The following is a 23,429-nucleotide window of genomic DNA, read 5'->3' as shown; positions in this document are numbered from 1 at the left end:
AGGCACTTTTATTGAATAGAGACAAGAAGAGACAGGAAATTATTTGGGAGAAAGATGGGGAATTGGATCAGGACATGACACAGGCCAGAATTTAACCCGCAAAAAAGTTCTCTACTCGGCGGCGTAAAAGATTTGGAGCATATAACTACTTGACCAATGCTCCAAAAATTTTTTTATCTCTCTCTCTGTTAATGTAAGTATTAGCTGAAAATAGGCAATATTTGTTACCACATTTAAACCCTGAATTTCTGTCATCACTGAAACAAGATCACTTCTAACACTTATTCACTGACGTCTTAGAACATAGTCTTCGGTGAAAGATATTTAATCTTTTTCTGCTGTATGGTTTGTTGTACTGTTTCTGTCAGTGGTGAATTCTCAGGGCCAGCAAAGCCTTCTCTGCTGGCCTAACATGCCAAATAAATAAATATTTCTCAATCAACTTTTTGCCTATGTATTTTTAATCGCTTTTATTTAATCTACAAACAAATAGAGAAAAACTAAAAGTTTAGCCAGTCAGAATTTATTCCTTGATGCTTACAAGGGAAGCGTGACAACTATTTCACAAATCACATGCCCGAAGCAGCGAGTGAGTCTGAGCTCCACCCTGTCAGGCCTTCAGAATTTCTTCAGAATCCCTCAACAGTGCAAATGAATGAGCAACTAGAGTCAGACTGTCAGATTCATCAGCCAATCAGATTGATTTATTTGTTCTTGGTGGGTGTGATCTTTAGGATATGTTCTAGCTGGCCTTGAGTGACGCAATCACGCTTTAAGTGACGTAATTTGAAAGCGAAGAGCACGAGATCTTGCTGACGAGTCGGCTGTCATCACTGCTGGTATTGCCGTTGAGAAAGAGATCCTTATGGATTTAAAAACACAAGATGTTCTGCATGACCGTGTGATTGCTTGATTTATTAAACAGGAAAGGAGGGCTGATTTTCACTTCAAGTAAACTGGTAAGTGCTTTTTGCATTGTTATAGCAACATCAGGAGTTTTCTAAGTGTAAATTAGGCTGCTTGAGCATTCAGTGTCGGATCAAGTTTTGGAAAGTAGTGCTGCGTTTCATTCAACTCGGAAAGTCGGATTTTACAACTTCTGACTACGAAAAGTGTAATGGAATGCATTTTTAAGTCAGAATTACAACTTGTAGGCTCATGCAGAAATTCTCAACTCCGATTTCGCCGAGATGCAGGGGCATGATGTCACACAAACATGTCGACAGATATACAAAGTAAGTGATCAACATTCACTTTATTAAGTAATATCGATAAATGAGTTTGTTTCCACATTACATGATATTAAAGCTTTTTAACAAATGGCTGCAGAAACAGGTGCATAAAACTTTATAATCTCTTTTGATAATCGTACACCTGTAGCACAAATGCTAGCGCTGCAGCACTGTTTATCATTTGGGTTGCTAGGAGACATCTCTAATGAGAGTCATACCCCTGCTAAGCTAACGGGAGCGTTGCAGTTCCGAATATCGGGGAATGGAATGCATTTATGGTCAGAGATATCAAGTAGGAATGTCCCACATCCAACTTGAATGGAACGCAGCATAACCGTGTACCCTGATGAAACGAAATGTATTGCAAGCAACATTTAAATCGCAAATATTATTAGATCAATTTTTCCAGGTATAATAGACCTCCTTGTTAGATTCATATGAAAAATGATGATTTTTGAATGTCTGTTCAGGAGACGTTCATTTCACAAAACAGTCATGCTGCAGTTAAAATTAGGCTTGCTTGAGCATTAAGTGTCATTTCAAGTTATGGCTTTCGAGCGTGGACGTGTTTTTAAAATGTCAATTGGTATTATTAGATGCCGAAAGGCATAGGATGTCCTATTCATTGTGAAACTGTGTTTTCTTAATGGCATGAATCATACTGAAGGCAGAGACTTTAAATGCATGGCCCGCCACTGGTTTCTTTCTGTGTATGGGAAAAAAAATTCTGTCATGAGAAAATCTTGAAACATCCAGTACCTGTTTTATAAAGCTATGGACACACTGTGTAACAGATGGACTATTGTGTGGCTGAATGTTATCAGTCAAGGAAGAGTGTCAGGATATCTTGTGAACAAATATTTAGTTGCCTTTTGGCAAAGATAATCAATACATGTATCTAAGCAACACAAATTACATCATCCTGTTAATGAACCACATTTAAAACATAAAAAGTCAAGTTAAGAGCCAGTTTAAATCTAAAAAAAAATAACTGTCATTTTTTTCTTAGTTCAAAGAGATAATCATAGATATAATGTAGCCCTGTATAATATATAATCACGCACATTTTCTGAGCATAAAAAACGCTGTACTTTTTATTTTTTAATTTTTTAAATAAGACTTCTTCATAGGAGATTGGTGGTTTTATTTTTTATGGATGATGAATAAACATCAATAGCTGTTTTTCCCTTTAAGTTTCAACATCATAAGGTTCTGCATTGCATCTATCTGTGTGCTTTTTGTGGAGCTGAATAAATTGGTAGAGCGCCCCTAGTGGAATAAGACAACATGGCACAGCAGACAGAAGAACACAAATACCAAAGACCCAGTCTGGATACGGCAGCTTTTGAGCCTGTGAAAATTTGAAAAACAAATGTCACTATGAGTTTTTATCCCTCTTTACCATTTAATTTATATACTTTAATTTTTTTTAGAGACCCCATGAATTAAAAATTAGGATTGTCATAAAATATAGATATATTGATTATTGATTGGCATGCTTTGCATGCTTTCCAGTTGTCTCAGCTGGCCTCTGTTTAACAGTGTGGCGTAATAGGAGACCTCAAAAGGGTGTTATAACATGTTCTCTCTCTCTCTCTCTCTCTCTCTCTCTCACGCACACGGACACACTCACTCACTCACTCACACACACACACACACACACACACACCTTGGTGCGGTTATCCTTACGAGGACTCTCCATAGACATAATGATTTTTATACTGTATGAACTATAGATTCTATCCCATAACCCTACCCCTAAACCTAACCCTCACAAAACAAATTCTGCATTTTTACATTTTCAAAAAAACATCATTTAGTATGTTTTTTAAGTGATTTGGGGGGCACAAGAAATGTCCTCATAAACCACATTTATAGCATAATACCCTTGTAATTACCAGTTTGTAACCTAAAAAAATCATCCTCGTAAACCACCCAAACCCGCCCATACACACACACACCAGACAGACAGGACGAGCTGAGGCGGTGCAGGAGTTAGTCCAAAGTTATGAAGGTTTTTGTACTTCTTCAATAATGAACAAAGTGACGTTGATGAGTTTGCTGCAGGTTAGTGAAACTGCACAAACTGAAAAATTAGAAATGGTGACATTTATTATGCAATTCTCTGTATGTACAGTAGCCTTTAATAGGTCTTTCATTCAAGCTGTCAAACCACAAAGCAACATATTTGTAGCTGAAAATAGGCTCTGTGAAAAATACATGTTTACAATAGATTATCCAGTGATAGCTAGAGTAAATAATCTTTGTCCTTTGATAATGATTTGGGTCGAATTTAATAGAAAACTATTCAAGCTGCACTCCGTGGCACTTCAGAATGTTGACGCTGAGTGTTGGCGATGTGTGCATACCTTTGTAGAAAATAAATAATTGTGCCAATTATTTTGCAATGATGCCATGATGTCTGCCAAACACGTCCGGTGTGCGTCCCCCTTTGATTTACCCTGCCGCTCACACTTTATTAACACTATTTAAAGTTGTGTTAAGAAATATGTCTGAAGAGACAAAGACCCGATAATCATCGGGAAAATCTTCTGAATATCGATGCTTGAAAAAGGCATTGATCCCAAGCCTATTCAAAATATATGTTTTGTGGCTTTTAGTCCATGTCTATTAGCCTTCTTTACATGCTAGTGTACTCCCAAAAGTTTACAAAAATTAAACTTTCGCAGATATACTGTACAAATTTAAAATGTGCAGACTATCTCTTCTGAGAAAATATTGATGACTCACCGTGCACTACACAGATGTTGGGCCTCATGTACTCAGATAGGAGACAAAAGTAGGCCTACATACAGTCATAAAGCCTGACTGTAGGAACACTCAAAGCCTGATAACACAAATGGCGGCAAAATCAAACAAAGGGAGTCCAAAACTGACTACAGATCCCATCAAGCCTTGCTCACTTTACACCTTTATGTGAAATTCTGAAGGATCGAACTCTCAACTCATATTGGATGAAATGCATGACAGAAGTGTCCCTCAACCATGACGTCATCGGAGTATAAAATCTCTGAGATCTTTCTAAGCTTTGCTTCCAGCAACAGTATGCGCCACATCTAGTTGAAGCCCTGCTGCCCCCAGGTGTAGCCTCATTGCCCAAGGAAGTAACGTACGTACCTGAATGTAACGTATGTACCATACAATCTCCATCTCGCTGGACAAGGCAAGATTTCTCCGTGTTCCACTGAGCATGCTAACGGATCCGGAGGAGATCGCCAAGCAATCCGCGTCTCACCCATTTGTCTGCAGAAATGAAAGATTTCTCTTCCTTCTTCTGGTGGAGATATCAGCGAACCCGCCGAGAATCAGCTGCCAAACCGCCCGCCGACAGAGCGAGGAAACAGCCTCCCATCATCACTTGAGCTTCGAGGAATCGAGTCGGAGTCAAACGATGGACGAACACACATTTTACCTGCGTCCTCATGCAACTCAGGTAAGAGGTTTACGTCTGGGCAGAGACAGATTAATATAGTGTGTTATTCTTGTAATTTACTGTTACCACGAATGAGATTTGCTGTGTTGTCATCCAACCACATTGGGCTGTTTGTGCATTTCTGCCATCGCGGGTGAGACCAGCACACTGAATTTATCCATTAAAGAACCAACGACTGCAGCAGACAGATTGCGAGCCATTCACCACATCTCTGAGTGATAAAACTAACGGTTGCCTTCTCTCCCATGATCGCTAAAACCGGCTTTGGTGCCCTCACTGTGGCAGGGTGAGCAAGAGACAGACACAGTGGGTGTGGCGTCAAGACTCGGAGAGGCATTTATTGGAAACAATAATAAATGTAAAAATGTCCAAAGGAGGTAATAAAGTGTCTAAGGGGGAATAGTGTTCATAAAAGGGGGAATCTGGCATCCTCGCGGTGAATGGGGCGGGGTAGTGTCCATAGGAAAGCCCAGGTACGGGCTGGGTCAATCGGCCGCTCACGCTCCCCTCCAAAGTCCACGGCACATGGGGCGGCGGCGTCACTGGCAGCCTGTCTTCCCAGGCCCACGGCAAGCGTGAGGGGAAGGCGGCCTGGCATCTAGCCCATCGGTGGCAATGTGAGCAGTTCACCCCCGGAGACTCATTACGGCATCCGGGGGTCCGAAGAACGGGTCCGGCAGCGCGTCCACTCATCCGATCCCTCCCAGCTCTGGTCCTGGGTGTGCGAGGATGCCAGTGTGTGCACACTTGGAGATTTGCGCACTGCATTTTAAAGACAGCGGTGATGAAGCATTATCCCCATAAGGTGTGCTTCATTCACCACTGACCAAACTTATTGACCAGGCTTATTAATTATGCACCTCTTCTCGCTCTCCCGCCCAACTCCCGTCGTGAGCCTGGCTGAAGGGCGGCCCTAAGAGGCAGGGCGATGGATAATTCCGCCACATCTCCCTGTTCTCTCTCTCACGTACTAACATAAACATACCCGCACATACATTTGGCGAGCAGATAACTTGGTGATAGTGCCCAGCTTTGTCCCTAAGTTATCGAACCAGAGGAGACACACGTTAAATGGGCAGACGCCATTAACCAGTTTCTCCGCCCACATTCAAAACTCGTGTGAAACATCTGCCATTTTGTGCCCTCCTTCTCTCATTATGCACACACACACACACACACACACACACACACACATACACTCATTTTCACACACACAAACACACACACACACACACACACACACACACACACACACACACGTCATGTTCATGTTACTGTTTAGTTTGTAGTTGGAAGTTGGAAGTTTATCGACTGCATTGTATTGATTATTAATTGATATTACTGCATCAATAAACTTTGTTATACTTTAAAGAGAAGTGATTTGGTATTGTTCTGCATACACCTGTGCCAAGGGCTGATGTCATTGCTCGGATTCAAGCCTTCATTTTTTTCCTAATGAATGTCGATGTTCTCTGGACGTCGACTTTCCTAAGAGAACAATCCTAAATTGAGACTGCGATACTGTCTGGTTATTAGTCCCTGATTCCAGGGTGGTGCCCCGGCAATATTAATCCTTATTAATATTCTATTGATTTTGATAATTTATAGTTATTATCTTTGATGATTTTTGATTTGAAGGATTAAAATTCTAATGTTGATTCTAATCAATGTTCTATTGATTTTAATAATTAATAGTTATCTTTGATGATTGTTGATTTGAAGGATTAATAAGCTAATGTTGATTATAATCAATGTTCTATTGATTTTAATAATTAATAATTATCTTAATAATAAGAAATACTTGAAAAACTGCGCACGTCAAGCGATTTCATGGGGTCTTTAATTTAATAAGAGTGTAGCACATTTGATTAATAATAAAAAAGCATAAGATTAAAAAACTATTCTTCTGAGAGAATCATAAATAGCAGAAAGATGTTGTGTCATACGTGATATGGGTTCCACGCTGAGTAGGTTGGCTGCCTCTGGGCCTCAACAATCACATATGACAGAAACACCACCAAAAGCATGAGGGGGCTGATAACCCTCCACATCACCTGCCAGTACAGGTTAGGCCTCCGTCCTGTCATCCACTCGATATCATTGTTGAACCTGATTAATATATGAATGAAACCTCCTTGAGCCTCTACGTAAACCAATAATCAGTCAGATATTATAACAAGCCTTGCTTCATTATGTAATGGCAGTGTTCTGTTCATTCATGAAGCCTACAAATTGCTGTGGAATACTTTTAGTGACATACCTGTTAATACCATAGATATAAACCACGGCTATGATCTCAAAAAAGGCGATGACTAGCAGTGGCACGGACCCCACATAGCTGTCGAATATTTCTAGCCAGTAGTTTCCAGAGCGCAGACAAAATATCAGTGCAATACTGAAGGAGACTAGGCATATAAGACCTATAAGGAGAAGACTGTATGACAATCTGTACACAAGTATGGACACCCCATTCTAATTAACAGGTTTTAGTGACACCCATTACCAGGTGCATAAAATAACACATGCGTAAATTTTACAAATAGTCCTCTGACAAAATAATTCTTACCAGTTTCTTACCAAATGACTGAAATAATTTGACTCCTACCTGTTAACAGCTCTTTGGGCATCCATTTGGGAACAATGTGCAGGTCTAACAGAGGAGTTAGGACCCCTTCCAGATTTCCAAACATTGAGGACAACCCCAAACTGAAAAGCATGATGAAGAAAAGCACAGCCCAAACCTGAGCGCCTGGCATCTTTGTCACTGCCTCAGTGAATACGATGAACGCCAGGCCAGTACCTGAAGCACTCTGAGTACAAAGTAAAGACACACACACACACAGACACACACACACACACACACACACACACACACACACACTTAAATGGTTAATGATTCGTTAGTGCTATCTTCCAGTGCATTTAGAAAAGTAGAGGACTATTTGCAAGCTTGTATGCAGATAAGATTTTTTTAAATTACTATTATTTTTAACCAAAATATAGCTACAGAAGGGAGTACTACGGCTACATTTTCTGGAAGTATGAGTAATCAAATGCAACTGTACCTTATTGAGAAATTTATGAAGATCACATGTCGTCAAGTTAAGACTTCCAACAAGCCCTTGATTTGTAGCATTCAGATATGTTAGCCACTCTTTATAATTTGTTTCTGTAATATTCTGATCCGAAATATTAAAAGTATTTTCCAAGTTGTTGATATTACTAAAAAGAAATGTCAAAGGTTAAATATCATATAATACCATAAAACACTTTTCAATATTGTGGTGCTTAATGTTTAGCTAACCTGTTCATGCACTCTTCGTAATTGGTTTGAGCCTTGAATCCCAGGATTGCAAAGATGGGTATAGAAGCATAGATTGATGTTGCACTATTGATGCATCCAACAATGACAGCATCTCGTTCACAGTTGTTCCTGATCAAACAGATAGACATACAGTGAAGCTAAAAATGCACATTGTTTTTAATAGTTCACCTGTAGACAAGGCTAGAGGCTTTGGGTGACAACAATTTGATTTAGTTCAGTTATGATTTTTACTAACTGATGTGCTTCATCATGAAATCTGAAGTTTGGTCACAGTTTGGATTTCTAAACTGAAAATATAGCTCAAGAATTTTATTTTGGATAAGAAAAGAATGAGTATTAAATTCCATGATCAATGCATTGAATTTTCATTGTCAGATCAATGCATTGTGATGCATTGTCACATTTATACATCCCTTTTAGTGGCTAATATTAATAACATTAGATATGATGTGTGAGATATAATGCAAAATGAAAAGTCTGTTTTGACAGGTAACCTGAAATATGTGCTTCATGTGGTAACATATAAATAAACTGGTTCCTTTTTGATTCAATTCACTAGACATTGCTGTAAGCAGTATGGGGAATACTTTCCTAAGTGACTTAGTTGAAACCCTTGTACAATAACGGCAATCTTCTGATTGGCAATGGTGATTTGAGCTCCGCCCCTTTAGGCGTGCAGTCGGCATATTTAAGCAGACAATCAATTACTGTTACTTCAGATTTTTCTTCCTTCACGACTTCGAACATTAGACTTAGTCTAGGAAACCCTCTCCACTTCGCCGTCAAGATCCACTTACAGCGGACGGTTCTTCTCTGTGAGATGCGAACAGGAAGACTTGACCCTGCGTGTTCCAGTGAAGTTTTCGCCACCTCACTGTCGAAAACGCTCTCGGTGAACGGGCCATTCATTTTCCCTCCCCACCAGAGTTTTCCTGGCGATTATGCATATGTTGTTTCTGTGTGATTGTGTCCACATAAACTATATTCACACGAAATTCAGAAAAGCGCTCGCACGATGTTGACTCTCCTCCCCGCGAGTGTTCGCCTGGAGGATTCGCATATGTTGTTTCTGTGTGATTGTATTCACATAACAATGTTCTCATAAAAATCAGAGATATGCTTGCTGTCTGTTCGAGACGCACATATTTACACACTCCTCATTCCCCGCCATAGGTCGCCGGGATAGCACACAAATGTGTTTCTGTCTGTTGTGTTTGTATAAACATTTAACAAACATGCTATATCAACTGCTCCCCTGTGATGAACAGCACTCTGTCTCCTGTAGTGAGCCCACTGTCTCGCTGTGTGGATGCCCGACGAGCCCTCATACTCCTGTAGCCAGTGAATCAATAAGCCTGCTGTCTCAATGCACATGAGCCCTAATGGCCGTATCAGTCTATCACCCCACACACTATGATCAACCACTTCCCTATGGTGAGCGGCGCTCTGTCCCCTACAGTGAGCGAATCAATAAGCCTTCTGTCCCATTGCATGGATGTGTGGCAAGCTCTCACCTGCGTGTTAAATTGGGAGTTGAGAGCAATGGAACACGTCTAACGATTCAGTTCGTACACCGGCCACCCTGCTTCAATGACGTTCTGTCATCTGTGGTCCTACCACTGGACACGCCGGTATTGTGTGCAGAAATTCACAATCTCCTCGTGAGGAACATGATGGAGACTGTCCCGGACAGCGACGCCCTCAGCAGGGTTTACAGCTGCTATTTTCTAACTCCAAAAAAAGGTGGCGGTCTTCGGCCCATTTTAGATCTGAGACATTTGAATCGTGCGTTCGCGAAGCAACCATTCAAAACGATAACCCAGAAAAAAAATCCTATCGCACATCCATTCATGGGATTGGTTTGCGTCAGTAGAGTTTGCATCAATAAATACCTTTTTTTTGGTCTGTCTCTGGCTCCCTGTGCATATGCAAAATGTATCGATGCAGCACTCAGCCTATTGGAAATGAACGGTATACATGTGTTGAATTACCTCGATGATTGGCTGTTACTAGCCCAATCAGAGGCCATGCTGAGTGAGCACGGAGACTTTGCATTGCCATCTGAAAACCTAGGTCAGAATGTCAACCGGGCATCCCAGTTCAAACTGGGGAAAGCATGTCCACTGATGTCTTTTCAGAGGATATGGCTTTTATGGCAGCAGTATCCGCTATCATACCGTTAGGTCTGTTACACATGAGACCTCTCCAGTATTGTCTCAAACGACATGTACCACAAAGCATGCATGTTGGGGTACCTGGCCACTGTCTGGCTGCTTTAGCACCATGGACAGCTCCAGCTTTCTATCAGCAAGGTGTTTTGCTGGGTCACGTATTCAGATGAAAAGTAGTGACCACGGACACGTCCAACACAGGTTGGGGTGCAGTGTGCAATGTGGACAGGTGCGAAGTGAGCATGGCACATCAACCGCCTAGAACTACTGGTTGTCTTTCTAGCCTTGAGGGTTTTTTTATTCCGACATTGTGAATCACCACGTCCACGAGACACTTCTATGCATTAAAATTGCAGGTCTTTGCAAACTGATGCCCTTCACATGGCAAAGACACAGTAAATTGCTCCATAGCTCCATTTTCCTTAAAGTCCGCACTCTTGTTGGCTCTGGCTTATTTTAAATGGTTGAATCACATACAGATGTTGTCGACTGACAGCTCATGCATGAAGTTCGGACCACGTGTTTCAAAAGCCATACTTAAACCTAGAAAAGGCTACGTGCCTATGGTTTTGTCAATACCCTTCAGGGCTCAGGTGATCCTGCTGCAAGCCTTCTGTCTGCCAACGTTTAATTCAGATGAAGAGCAGTCTATGCAAATGTTATGTCCGGTGTGGGCATTACACACATTTGTTGAACGGATCCACCAGTTGTGGCTGTCAGACCAACTCTTTATTTGTTATGGAGGCCGCACAAAAAGCATGGCCATCTCCAAACAAAGGCTCTTTCACTAGATTGTAGATGCGATCACCCTCGCATAATGCATGAATTGCCCTATTGGGGTCAAAGCACATTCAACTAGAGACATGGCATCCATCTCTTCACAAGTTCTTTCTACCTAGAGCGCTTATATTTTCAGCAGGTAAGCCAAAACACACTATTATGGGTGGGCTACCAGTTAAATTTATACAGCCACAATATGTAAGATGTATTATATTTCCCCTCTAAGTCACGAGCACTCCCTATAAGAGTAAAACCTATTTTCCATCCACGGTTGTGGAGAGGATAAAATTACACTGTGTGTATCTACACTGATGAGCCAAAACATTATGACCACTCACAGGTGAAGGGAATAACGTTGATCATCTCCTAACAAGGCATCATGTCAAGGTATGGGAAGATTAAAATGTAAGTGAACATTCAGTTCTCGTAGTCAAGGTGTTGAATGCAGGAAAAATGGGCAGGAGTAAAGACCTGAGTGACTTTGACAAGGGCCAACTTGTTATGACCAGATGACTGAGTCAGAGCATCTCTGAAACAGCAAGGCTTTTGGGGTGCTCCCAGTCAGAAGTGGTGAGTACCTACCAACAGTGGTCAGAGGAGGAAAAAACCACAAACCGACGACAGGGTGTTGGGCGCCTGTAGAGCCGAGGAGGGCGGGGCCGGGCTGGAATGACGTACGCCCGGTCCCCAATCAGCCTGATGGGGAGCGCGAGGGATAAAGGCGGCCGGGGACGACAGTTTGAGAGAGAGAGAATTACAGGCAGCTGTACTGTATGTTCATAGTTGTGTGTTTTAAGTTGTTTATTAAATTATTATTTACATTCTTAAGCCGGTTCTCGCCTCCTCCTTTCCACTGAACCCCCTTACACTGGTGCCAAAACCCGGGAAGGAGGAGGGATTCCCGTCGCAGAGTCCTTGACACTGCCGTCCACCCAGGGGAGCGCCGCTGCCATCCGACGGGGGACGGAGTAGCCCGACCACCTGGACGCGGGGAACGGCCGCCGTCCGCGAGGCGAGTGGGGACGGGACTCCCCGACCGACTGGAGTGGTAGGGCCGCTTTCAGGGGTGGAGGAGTGTCCCCACGGGACGCCGGGAACGCGGAGGGGCGTTCTGTCCACTGGGGGTCGGAGGTCTGACTCCGGTCCGCTCGGGGAGGAGCGGCTGCCGTCCACCTGAGAGGGTGGAGGAGTGATCGAGGACCACGCGACGGCGCATCAGAGAACCGGTGAGTTTTTTTTCTCTCTCTCCTCTCTCTCTCTCTGTCACTCCGTGTTGGCCTTTCCCTCGCCATTTTGTTTTGTTGTTTTTCCCCTCCTGTCTCCTCCCAGGTCGAGGAAGGCGGGGATGACCCGCCAGCAGTCGGGGCGTAAGGCACGCCCCCCCCGCGCCCCCCCCCCGGAGAGGAAAGGGGGGGGAATGTACATCATGACGGGGGCTCCCCAGCCTGAGGCAATGCCAGGAGGAGTGTAGAGCCGAGGAGGGCGGGGCCGGGCTGGAATGACGCACGCCCAATCCCCAATCAGCCTGATGGGGCGCGCGAGGGATAAAGGCAGCCGGGGACGACAGTTCGAGAGAGAGAGAATTACAGGCAGCTGTACTGTATGTTTATAGTTGTGTGTTTTGTTTAAGTTGTTTATTAAATTATTATTTATATTCTTAAGCCGGTTCTCGCCTCCTCCTTTCCACTGAACCCCCTTACAGCGCCCAAGGCTCATCGATGTGCAAGGGCAACGAAGGCTATCCTGTCTGGTCCAAACTGACAAAAGGTCTACTGTGGCACAAGTCAAAGAAAATTGGTTGCGGGAGGAATGTGTCACAACTCACAGTGCATCTCACCCTGCTGCGTATGGGGCTGCGTAGCCACAGACCGGTCAGAGTGCCCATGATGACCCCTGTCCACAGTCAAAAGTGCCTACAATGGGCACATGAGCGTCAGAACTGGACCTTGGAGCAGTGGAAGAAGGTCGTCTGGTCCAATGAGTCCTGTTTTCTTTTATATCACGTGGACGACCGTGTACGTGTGCACCATTTACCTGGGAGAGTGATGGCACCAGGATGCACGGGAAGACAACAAACCGGTGGAGGGAGTGTGATGTTCTGGGCAATGTTCTGCTGGGAAATCCTGGGTCTGGCCATTCATGTGGACGTCAATTTGATACGTGCCACCTATCTAAACATTGTTGCAGACTACAACTGTAGGTACACCCCTTCATGGCAATGGTATTCCCTGATGGCAGTGGCCTCTTTTAGCACAATAATGCGCCCTGCCACACTGCACAAATTGTTCAGGAATGGTTTGAGGAACATGATGAGGAGTTCAAGGTGTTGCCCTGGCCTCCAAATACCCCAGATCTCAATCCAATTGAGCATCTGTGGAATGTGCTGGACCAACAATTCAGATCCACGGCAGCTCCACCTCGCAACTTACAAGACTTGAAGGATCTGCTGCTAATGTCTTAGCGCCAGATACCACAGGACACCTTCAGGGGTCTTGTAGAGTCCATGCCTCGTGAGTTGGCACTGCATGCGGAGGACCAACAGCATATTAGCAGGTGATCATAATGTTTTGGCTCATCAGTGTATATACTCTATAGGTACCCAGACTACAATAACTCCCATCTGGTACTAACTACGTAGGTTACTCGTTTATATACAGTATTGTGCAAAAGTCTTAGGCACATAAGATGTTTCACACAAACATTTGTCTTAAGATGGTTTTTTATATCTTCAGCTTTAGTGTCTCAATAGGAAATATACATTTTAGACTCCCAAACATTCCTTTTGCAAATAGAATAGAATAGAAGAACAAACTACACCAAACAAACTATATATATATATATATATATATATATATATATATATATATATATATATATATATATATATATATATAGTATATACTTATATATATATATAAATATACACTTAGGCCTGTAGCCTGTAGGCCTGTGACTCACAATACATACAGTATCCTTATTAAGTGTTTTCTCCTGGGGTTGTGATGTCACATAGTGTGGCAGGATGGGATTCTGTTCCCCACAATGCTTACAGCAATGTTGAGTAAACTGAATCGAAAGGGATCATCTCCGGTTACACATGTAACCTTGGTTCCCTGAGATGAAGGGAACAAGACTTTGCGAAAGCTGGCCGCACTACTACTTCAGTGAATTGAGAAAAGAGTAATGCCCTCTGTCCCTCAGTCAGAAAATTTCTTACAAGGGTTTTAACTAGGTCGTTGAGAAAATTAATTCCAATACTGCTTACAGTAATGTCTCGTTCCCTTCATCTCAGGGAACCGAGGTTACATGTGTAACCGAAGATGTTTTCTTCAAACAAAAATATAATTTAACTTCACTGTATCAAGCTGAATACATTAGGTTGCACCAACAAAGTAATTGTATGGGTTAAATTAAGTAGAAATTGATCCTTGAGATAACAATCACAGTTTGCCACTTTTTCGGTGTGGTATTGAACCTTTGATACCACAACTTTACAGAACTATTTAGTTAGTTTCATATACCGTATATTCCAGAGAAGGGAGATAGATGATATGGATTAGCACATGAATGTTTTTTACATACAAGTTTGTCACAATATTTCTTACTTTTCTGGGTTATAACTGGAAAACGCAATGAGCCCACCAAAGGCTAAAGACAGAGAGAAGAAAATCTGAGTTGCAGCATCTAACCACACTTTTGGGTTCTTCAGTGTTTCCCACTGTCAGAAGGAAAAGACAAGTTAAGTTTTAACATTCACAAAATTTGTCACATATGTATATGCTTTTGGAGTTGGACCTACATTAGGGCTGAAGAGGTGCTTTAGTCCAAGAGTAGCACCTGGGAGAGTCAAGGACTGAATCAGGAAAATGGTGAGCACCACATAAGGGAAGGTGGCTGTCACATATATTGCCTGCAGAATCAAATGTTGAGAATTGAATAAGAATGTGGTTTTGAATAATAAGTGTAGTTTTCTGTCCTGTTCTGACATGGCTTTAAAGCTATGCATGTGGACAAAAAAGCCACAAAACTAACATTTTTATTGCATAGGGTCTTTAGCAAGAAACATAGAAAGAAAGAAAGACCATACATAAATGCCCCTTGTGTACCTTTCCAATGGTCTCAATTCCTCGGATAAAGCAGACATAGACTATACACCAGGCTGCAGCCAGACATACTGCCAGCTTCCATTGTATGATCCCACTGCTCTCAATGTTTGGAGAGATATTCAGAGTCTCTCTGTACCAAAAATAATTGACAGGTGTGCTCTGTTTGCACTCCTCAATGTATTCTGGAGCAAGAAGGAGGAATATTTTTAAATTGCAATATATCCCACATGGTCATTGAAGGTGTTTACAATATTACGATTGGTTTATAACTTGCCTGTGAGGTTGGGTTTAGTAGGACAGTGATGCCAGGGAAGTGGGTTATAGAACGAATGGAAGAAGTACCACAAGACCCATGCCAAGATGGTGTTGTAGAATAAACCCACCAAGAAGGACACTGTCATAGAGGCCAAACCTGCATGCAGATAGAAAATTCATCTCAATGGTCACTCCTGTGTCAGACTTCAGTAAAAATCCTAAAATTAGCCAAACCACTAGGGATTAGTATTGAAGTTTAATCATTTTTATTATGGGTTGTTGAGTTACTGTAGAATAGACATCTACAGGACATGTGCAAGGATGCAAATGCACATAGTCTGTTTCGAAATCTAGTAATTTTGTGTGACAAAAATATTACAATTCTTTTATTCATTTACTGTATACATCATTCATCATGTAAAATAACAATGGATTATGACAGCAGTTTGCTGTATTGACAATTTACAATGTCATTTTCAAAGAATATTCTGGGTGTCTATGTGTATTCCATTTGCACACACTTTTACCCTATAATGTTTCAATTAAAAAAAATGAAACTAGGTCTAGTTACTACTAGGCAAGAGTTCGATCTGCTCATCGGTAGGCCTACTATTCTTAAAGGGATAGTTCACCCAAAAATGAAAATTCTCTCATCATTTACCCACCATCATATTATCCCATATGTGTATGACTTTCTTTCTTCTGCTGAAAACAAACAAATATTTTTAGAAGAATATCTCACCTCTGTAGGTCCTTTCAATGCAAGTGAATGGTGAACAGACCTATGAAGTTCCAAAAATCACAAAAAGGCAGCATAAAAGTAATCCATACTACTCCAGTGGTTTAATATACAGGTGCATCTCAATAAATTAGAATGTCGTGGAAAGGTTCATTTATTTCAGTAATTCAACTCAAATTGTGAAACTCGTGTATTAAATCAATTCAATGCACACAGACTGAAGTAGTTTAAGTCTTTGGTTCTTTTAATTGTGATGATTTTGGCTCACATTTAACAAAAACCCACCAATTCACTATCTCAAAAAATTAGAATATGGTGACATGCCAATCAGCTAATCAACTCAAAACACCTGCAAAGGTTTCCTGAGCCTTCAAAATGGTCTCTCAGTTTGGTTCACTAGGCTACACAATCATGGGGAAGACTGCTGATCTGACAGTTGTCCAGAAGACAATCACTGACACCCTTCACAAGGAGGGTAAGCCACAAACATTCATTGCCAAAGAAGCTGGCTGTTCACAGAGTGCTGTATCCAAGCATGTTAACAGAAAGTTGAGTGGAAGGAAAAAGTGTGGAAGAAAAAGATGCACAACCAACCGAGAGAACCGCAGCCTTATGAGGATTGTCAAGCAAAATCGATTCAAGAATTTGGGTGAACTTCACAAGGAATGGACTGAGGCTGGGGTCAAGGCATCAAGAGCCACCACACACAGACGTGTCAAGGAATTTGGCTACAGTTGTCGTATTCCTCTTGTTAAGCCACTCCTGAACCACAGACAACGTCAGAGGCGTCTTACATGGGCTAAGGAGAAGAACTGGACTGTTGCCCAGTGGTCCAAAGTCCTCTTTTCAGATGAGAGCAAGTTTTGTATTTCATTTGGAAACCAAGGTCCTAGAGTCTGGAGGAAGGGTGGAGAAGCTCATAGCCCAAGTTGCTTGAAGTCCAGTGTTAAGTTTCCACAGTCTGTGATGATTTGGGGTGCAATGTCATCTGATGGTGTTGGTCCATTGTGTTTTTTGAAAACCAAAGTCACTGCACCCGTTTACCAAGAAATTTTGGAGCACTTCATGCTTCCTTCTGCTGACCAGCTTTTTAAAGATGCTGATTTCATTTTCCAGCAGGATTTGGCACCTGCCCACACTGCCAAAAGCACCAAAAGTTGGTTAAATGACCATGGTGTTGGTGTGCTTGACTGGCCAGCAAACTCACCAGACCTGAACCCCATAGAGAATCTATGGGGTATTGTCAAGAGGAAAATGAGAAACAAGAGACCAAAAAATGCAGATGAGCTGAAGGCCACTGTCAAAGAAACCTGGGCTTCCATACCACCTCAGCAGTGCCACAAACTGATCACCTCCATGCCACGCCGAATTGAGGCAGTAATTAAAGCAATAGGAGCCCCTACCAAGTATTGAGTACATATACAGTAAATGAACATACTTTCCAGAAGGCCAACAATTCACTAAAAATGTTTTTTTTATTGGTCTTATGATGTATTCTAATTTTTGTTAAATGTGAGCCAAAATCATCACAATTAAAAGAACCAAAGACTTAAACTACTTCAGTCTGTGTGCACTGAATTTATTTAATACACGAGTTTCACAATTTGAGTTGAATTACTGAAATTAACTTTTCCACGACATTCTAATTTATTGAGATGCACCTGTATGTATTATGAGGCCATGCGATCACTTTGGGTGAGAAACAGATCAATATTTCAATCCTTCTTTTTTTTTACCATAAATCTCTACTTTCATTTTCAGAATGTGAAAGAATGTAAAAGTGGAGATTTATAGTAAAAAAGTTCTTAAATATTTATCTGTTTCTTACCCACACCTATCATATTGCTTCTGAAGATATGGATTTAACTACTGGAGTCATATTAATTACTTATATGCTGCCTTTATGTGATTTTTGGAGCTTGAAAGGTCTGGCCTCCATTGACTTGCATTGAAAGGACCTACAGACCTCAGCAGAAGACAGAAAGTCATGCACATCTGGGATGGCATGAGGTTGAGCAAATAATGAGAGAATTTTCATTTTTGGGTCAACTATCCATTTAAAGTTAACAATAATGCTACAGATTATAATAATATATAACAAAAACTATTGGAAGAAATTATGGGCACTTAACAGTCTCTTGTTCCATTACCCACCTACTCCCCCAAGGTATGGTGAGATCGAGTTCCAGACTCCAATACTGCCGGTCCGGAGCTTTTGTCCTATTGCAAGCTCCAAATAAAGCAGAGGCAGACCTTCACAAACCAGGGCTATGAGGTATGGGATCAGGAAGGCACCTGTGTGTCCAAAATAACATCCATAGTTACCGCTTGACTGTATTATAACCAAAAGTTTGGATTAATGTACAGATTTTGCTCTTATGGAAAGAAATTGGTACTTTTATTCACCAAAGTGGTATTCAACTGATCACAATGTATAGTCGGGACATTATTAACGTGAAAAATTACTATTACAGTTAAAAACTTTTCCAGAACTTCTTAAACTACTTCAAAGAGTTCTCATCAAAAAATCCTCCACGTGTAGCAATGACAGCTTTGCAGATCCTTGGCATTCTAGCTGTCAGTTTCTCCAGATACTCAGGTGACATTTCACCACACGCTTCCTGTAGCACTTACCATAGATGTGGCTGTCTTGTCGGGCACTTCTCAGGCACCTTACAGTCTAGCTGATCTCACAAAAGCTCAATGGGGTTAAGATCCATAACACTCTTTTCCAATTATCTGTTGTCCAATGTCTGTGTTTCTTTGCCAACTCCAACATTTTCTTTTTGTTTTTCTGTTTCAAAAGTGTCTTTTTCTTTGCAATTCTTCCCATAAGGCCGGCACCCCTGAGTCTTCTCTTTACTGTTGTACATGAAACTGGTGTTGAGCGGGTAGAATTCAATGAAGCTGTCAGCTGAAGACATGTGAGGCGTCTATTTCTCAAACTAGATACTCTGATGTACTTATCCTCTTGTTTAGTTGTACATCTGGCCTTCCACATCTCTTTCTGTCCTTGATAGAGCCAGTTGTCCCTTGTCTTTGAAGACTGTCGTGTACACCTTTGTATGAAATCTTCAGTTTTTTTTTTGGCAATTTCAAGCATTATATAGCCTTTGTTCCTCAAAACAATGATTGACTGATGAGTTTCTAGAGAAAGCTGTTTCTTTTTTGCCATTTTTCACCTAATATTTACCTTAAGACATGCCAGTCTATTGCATACTGTGGCAACTCAAAAACAAACACAAAGACAATGTTAAGCTTAATATGACGAACCAAATAGCTTTCAGCAGTGTTTGATATAATGGCAAGTGATTTTCTAGTACCAAATTAGCAATTTAGCATGATTACTCAAGGATAAGGTGTTGGAGTGATGGCTGCTGAAAATGGGGCCTGTCTAGATTTGATCAAAAATGACTTTTTTCAAATAGATGATTGTGCTGTTTTTTACATCAGTAATGTCCTGACTGTATTTGTGATCAGTTGAATGCCACTTTGGTAAATTAAAGTACCAATTTTCTTCCAAACTTTTGGCTTCCAGTGTATGTTATTATAAACCTCAACCAAGTAACTCTTCAAAATATTTCAAACAAAGGCAAGACACCAAAAAGGCAATGATTGGTTTTTAATTTAACCCCATTGATGATGTTCAGTAGGAAATAAGTATAATGCAGAATTACAATGCATCAGTAACAGTATTTATATACTCTATAGAAAGAGTACTGTATGTGCTTAGCATCATGGGTCATTACGCATATGATACACTTAACCACAATGGAAACAAAGGCTGTTTATTCTCTGTGTAAATGAGACTGCAAAGGAAATCAAACTATGGTCACAAAAAGAAAAAAAGAAAGTGGTGCTACAACTACACTAATACATTAACCTCACTGATGTCGTCACCTTTGCAGGTATAGTTCTGTTTATTAAGCAGCAAGCCTGAAAACTACGACCTCTCTATTGTGCAACAAATCTCTTGAACACCTAAACAAATAATTCACCCATAAATGAAAATTCTGTCATAATGTATTCACCCCCATGCCATTCCAAACCTGTATGACTAAGTAATTTTACATGATTTTTCAGTTGGTTAGCACTATAAACAATGCAAATTTTGCATGAACATGGAAGCCTGTGAATGAGCTTCTCTCATTGCGCTAATGATTGCGCAACAGACGCCAAGATTTTCACTGAAAAACTTCTTGAATTTAAATTTCGGGGTGTTTCTTACCAAAACCTATCATACAGGTGCATCTCAATAAATTAGAATGTCGTGGAAAAGTTCATTTATTTCAGTAATTCAACTCAAATTGTGAAACTCGTGTATTAAATCAATTCAATGCACACAGACTGAAGTAGTTTAAGTCTTTGGTTCTTTTAATTGTGATGATTTTGGCTCACATTTAATAAAAACCCACCAATTCACTATCTCAAAAAATTAGAATATGGTGACATGCCAATCAGCTAATCAACTCAAAACACCTGCAAAGGTTTCCTGAGCCTTCAAAATGGTCTCTCAGTTTGGTTCACTAGGCTACACAATCATGGGGAAGACTGCTGATCTGACAGTTGTCCAGAAGACAATCACTGACACCCTTCACAAGGAGGGTAAGCCACAAACATTCATTGCCAAAGAAGCTGGCTGTTCACAGAGTGCTGTATCCAAGCATGTTAACAGAAAGTTGAGTGGAAGGAAAAAGTGTGGAAGAAAAAGATGCACAACCAACCGAGAGAACCGCAGCCTTACGATTGTCAAGCAAAATCGATTCAAGAATTTGGGTGAACTTCACAAGGAATGGACTGAGGCTGGGGTCAAGGCATCAAGAGCCACCACACACAGACACTACAGTTGTCGTATTCCTCTTGTTAAGCCACTCCTGAACCACAGACAACGTCAGAGGCGTCTTACATGGGCTAAGGAGAAGAAGAACTGGACTGTTGCCCAGTGGTCCAAAGTCCTCTTTTCAGATGAGAGCAAGTTTTGTATTTCATTTGGAAACCAAGGTCCTAGAGTCTGGAGGAAGGGTGGAGAAGCTCATAGCCCAAGTTGCTTGAAGTCCAGTGTTAAGTTTCCACAGTCTGTGATGATTTGGGGTGCAATGTCATCTGCTGGTGTTGGTCCATTGTGTTTTTTGAAAACCAAAGTCACTGCACCCATTTACCAAGAAATTTTGGAGCACTTCATGCTTCCTTCTGCTGACCAGCTTTTTAAAGATGCTGATTTCATTTTCCAGCAGGATTTGGCACCTGCCCACACTGCCAAAAGCACCAAAAGTTGGTTAAATGACCATGGTGTTGGTGTGCTTGACTGGCCAGCAAACTCACCAGACCTGAACCCCATAGAGAATCTATGGGGTATTGTCAAGAGGAAAATGAGAAACAAGAGACCAAAAAATGCAGATGAGCTGAAGGCCACTGTCAAAGAAACCTGGGCTTCCATACCACCTTAGCAGTGCCACAAACTGATCACCTCCATGCCACGCCGAATTGAGGCAGTAATTAAAGCAAAAGGAGCCCCTACCAAGTATTGAGTACATATACAGTAAATGAACATACTTTCCAGAAGGCCAACAATTCACTAAAAATGTTTTTTTTATTGGTCTTATGATGTATTCTAATTTTTTGAGATAGTGAATTGGTGGGTTTTTGTTAAATGTGAGCCAAAATCATCACAATTAAAAGAACCAAGGACTTAAACTACTTCAGTCTGTGTGCATTGAATTTATTTAATACACGAGTTTCACAATTTGAGTTGAATTACTGAAATAAATGAACTTTTCCACGACATTCTAATTTATTGAGATGCACCTGTATGTCTTCAGAAGACGTGGAATATGATGCACAATGGACTACTTTTGCATGAACTTTGGGTCCTTTTTTAACTATTCCTTTAAAATTGTTGCAATTTATTGTAATTTATTTATTGTACTTGACATCCTCTACAGTGGTATATGGCACTCTGGCTTTGCATGATTTTCTGGATGACAAGAATTATATTTTTTGTATTGTAAAATACAGCTAGAGAAACAATATAATATAAAACTAAATACAACTTTATAGTGCCTTTATCAAAGTAATACACCAATGTGTTGTAATATTAAATAGCATGTTAACTTGGACAAACCTTTTACTTTTATATTTAACTCTTTACTTACTACAGCTCCTTTTACCTACATTTAGCAAGCGACCATACTTTCCAATCTCAACATCTTAATAACTAGTGGCTTTATCACAAGACACCAGATGTTTCATGAAAAAGTGAAACTTGTCAGTTACCACACAGACTGCTGCACTTTTTCACCCCTTCACACATCACACTGCCCACCACTTGTGCTTTACCTGTTTGCTGCTTAGAACAAGAAAATATGTCAAATGAGCCACCACATCAGTTTGCTATGTAATATAATCATCTATAACTCTGAATATATTTAAAGTTTTTTGGTTTTCTAATCTGCATGCAGAGAATTGTGTAGTCTTCCTGTACAGCACCTACAACACGTTTAGTGAAAGACAACCTCAGTAGTTTCCTGTGTGGTATTGTGCCAAAAATTATTTTCCCCTCTCAAGCAAGTTCATCATTCACATAGAAACTGTACTAGGCAGCACATTTAGCCGTGTACATTTTTTCTTTGATTTAACTAAACGAATGTGACTTTCCCAATGGCACCAAGTAGATGCTTACCACCTCCATAGGTTTGACATAAGTAGGGGAATCGCCATACATTTCCTAGACCAACAGCAAATCCAACACAAGTCAGCAGGTACTGAGCTTTGTTGTCCCATTTGGGTCTTTCAGTGTCCTTGGCCTCGGCTGCCTGGATGGGGTCTGTGCACTTGTTGTCAATGGCATCCATCATTTTTGTCTAAAGTTGGACCAAATATCATAAGCGTTCCTTTTCTCTTCACACTGTGGTTATGTTTAACTCTGCATCTGTGTGACTTTTTCCGTTTTTTGGAGAGGAGGAGGAGCTTTAGTGTGCATGTCAAGTGTATACTTTCACTTGACTGGTGGTAAATTTAACCAGGATGTTACCATTACAGTTTGTGCTGCATCCATTGATTTCTATGTTAAAGATTGCTCTGGTCTAGTAGCATCTTTTCAACAGGTTAAATGATTAGCCATTTATATGAGAGCAATCCCTCAATGCTCTGAATACAGGGGCTTCAGTGGTGTCTCAGAACCTGATGTTTGCAGTTGTTTGTTTGTAAATGCAGACAATGTACAAAACAGCCTGCATGATTTCGAGTAGGACTGTCAAACTATTCAAACTTTTGTATTATTTTTGTTATTATAATGTATATTGAATTATCTGCATTTAGGGGCCTTTCTCAGCAAATGTTCATGTATGATGAGAAAGGCCTCTAAATAA

At 41.0% G+C, this 23,429-nt stretch overlaps 1 protein-coding gene across 1 annotated transcript; it reads right to left on the bottom strand.

Moving 5' to 3' along the window:
- Positions 1-501: 501 nt before the first annotated feature.
- On the bottom strand, positions 502-22,993 carry LOC127454345 (sodium-dependent neutral amino acid transporter B(0)AT3-like). The gene is made up of 12 exons (XM_051721478.1): positions 22,742-22,993; positions 18,217-18,357; positions 15,343-15,480; positions 15,069-15,250; positions 14,762-14,872; positions 14,568-14,680; positions 7,991-8,119; positions 7,752-7,908; positions 7,292-7,496; positions 6,947-7,106; positions 6,633-6,795; positions 502-2,583 (listed from the first exon to the last, which is right to left on the bottom strand). Exons 1-12 carry the CDS (start codon positions 22,914-22,916, stop codon positions 2,422-2,424), a joined length of 1,836 nt encoding a protein of 611 aa, XP_051577438.1. The 5' UTR covers positions 22,917-22,993; the 3' UTR covers positions 502-2,421.
- Between the last annotated feature and the right edge of the window lie 436 nt (positions 22,994-23,429).

The sequence above is a fragment of the Myxocyprinus asiaticus genome, chromosome 16 (genome assembly GCF_019703515.2).
Source record: "Myxocyprinus asiaticus isolate MX2 ecotype Aquarium Trade chromosome 16, UBuf_Myxa_2, whole genome shotgun sequence".
Classification (NCBI taxonomy): Eukaryota; Metazoa; Chordata; class Actinopteri; order Cypriniformes; family Catostomidae; genus Myxocyprinus; species Myxocyprinus asiaticus.
This window is presented reverse-complemented; position numbering and strand designations above follow the sequence as displayed.

Bases quoted from the DNA above. Each gene is read 5' to 3' on its own strand.
- LOC127454345 (XM_051721478.1), bottom strand. From the start codon at position 22,916: ATGATGGATGCCATTGACAACAAGTGCACAGACCCCATCCAGGCAGCC. The intron at 8,120-14,567 runs GTAAGAAATATT...CTGTTTGATCAG, and splicing joins TCCAGTTATAACCCAGAAAA to GAACAACTGTGAACGAGATG. The intron at 7,909-7,990 runs GTTAGCTAAACA...ATTTCTTTTTAG, and splicing joins TACGAAGAGTGCATGAACAG to TAATATCAACAACTTGGAAA.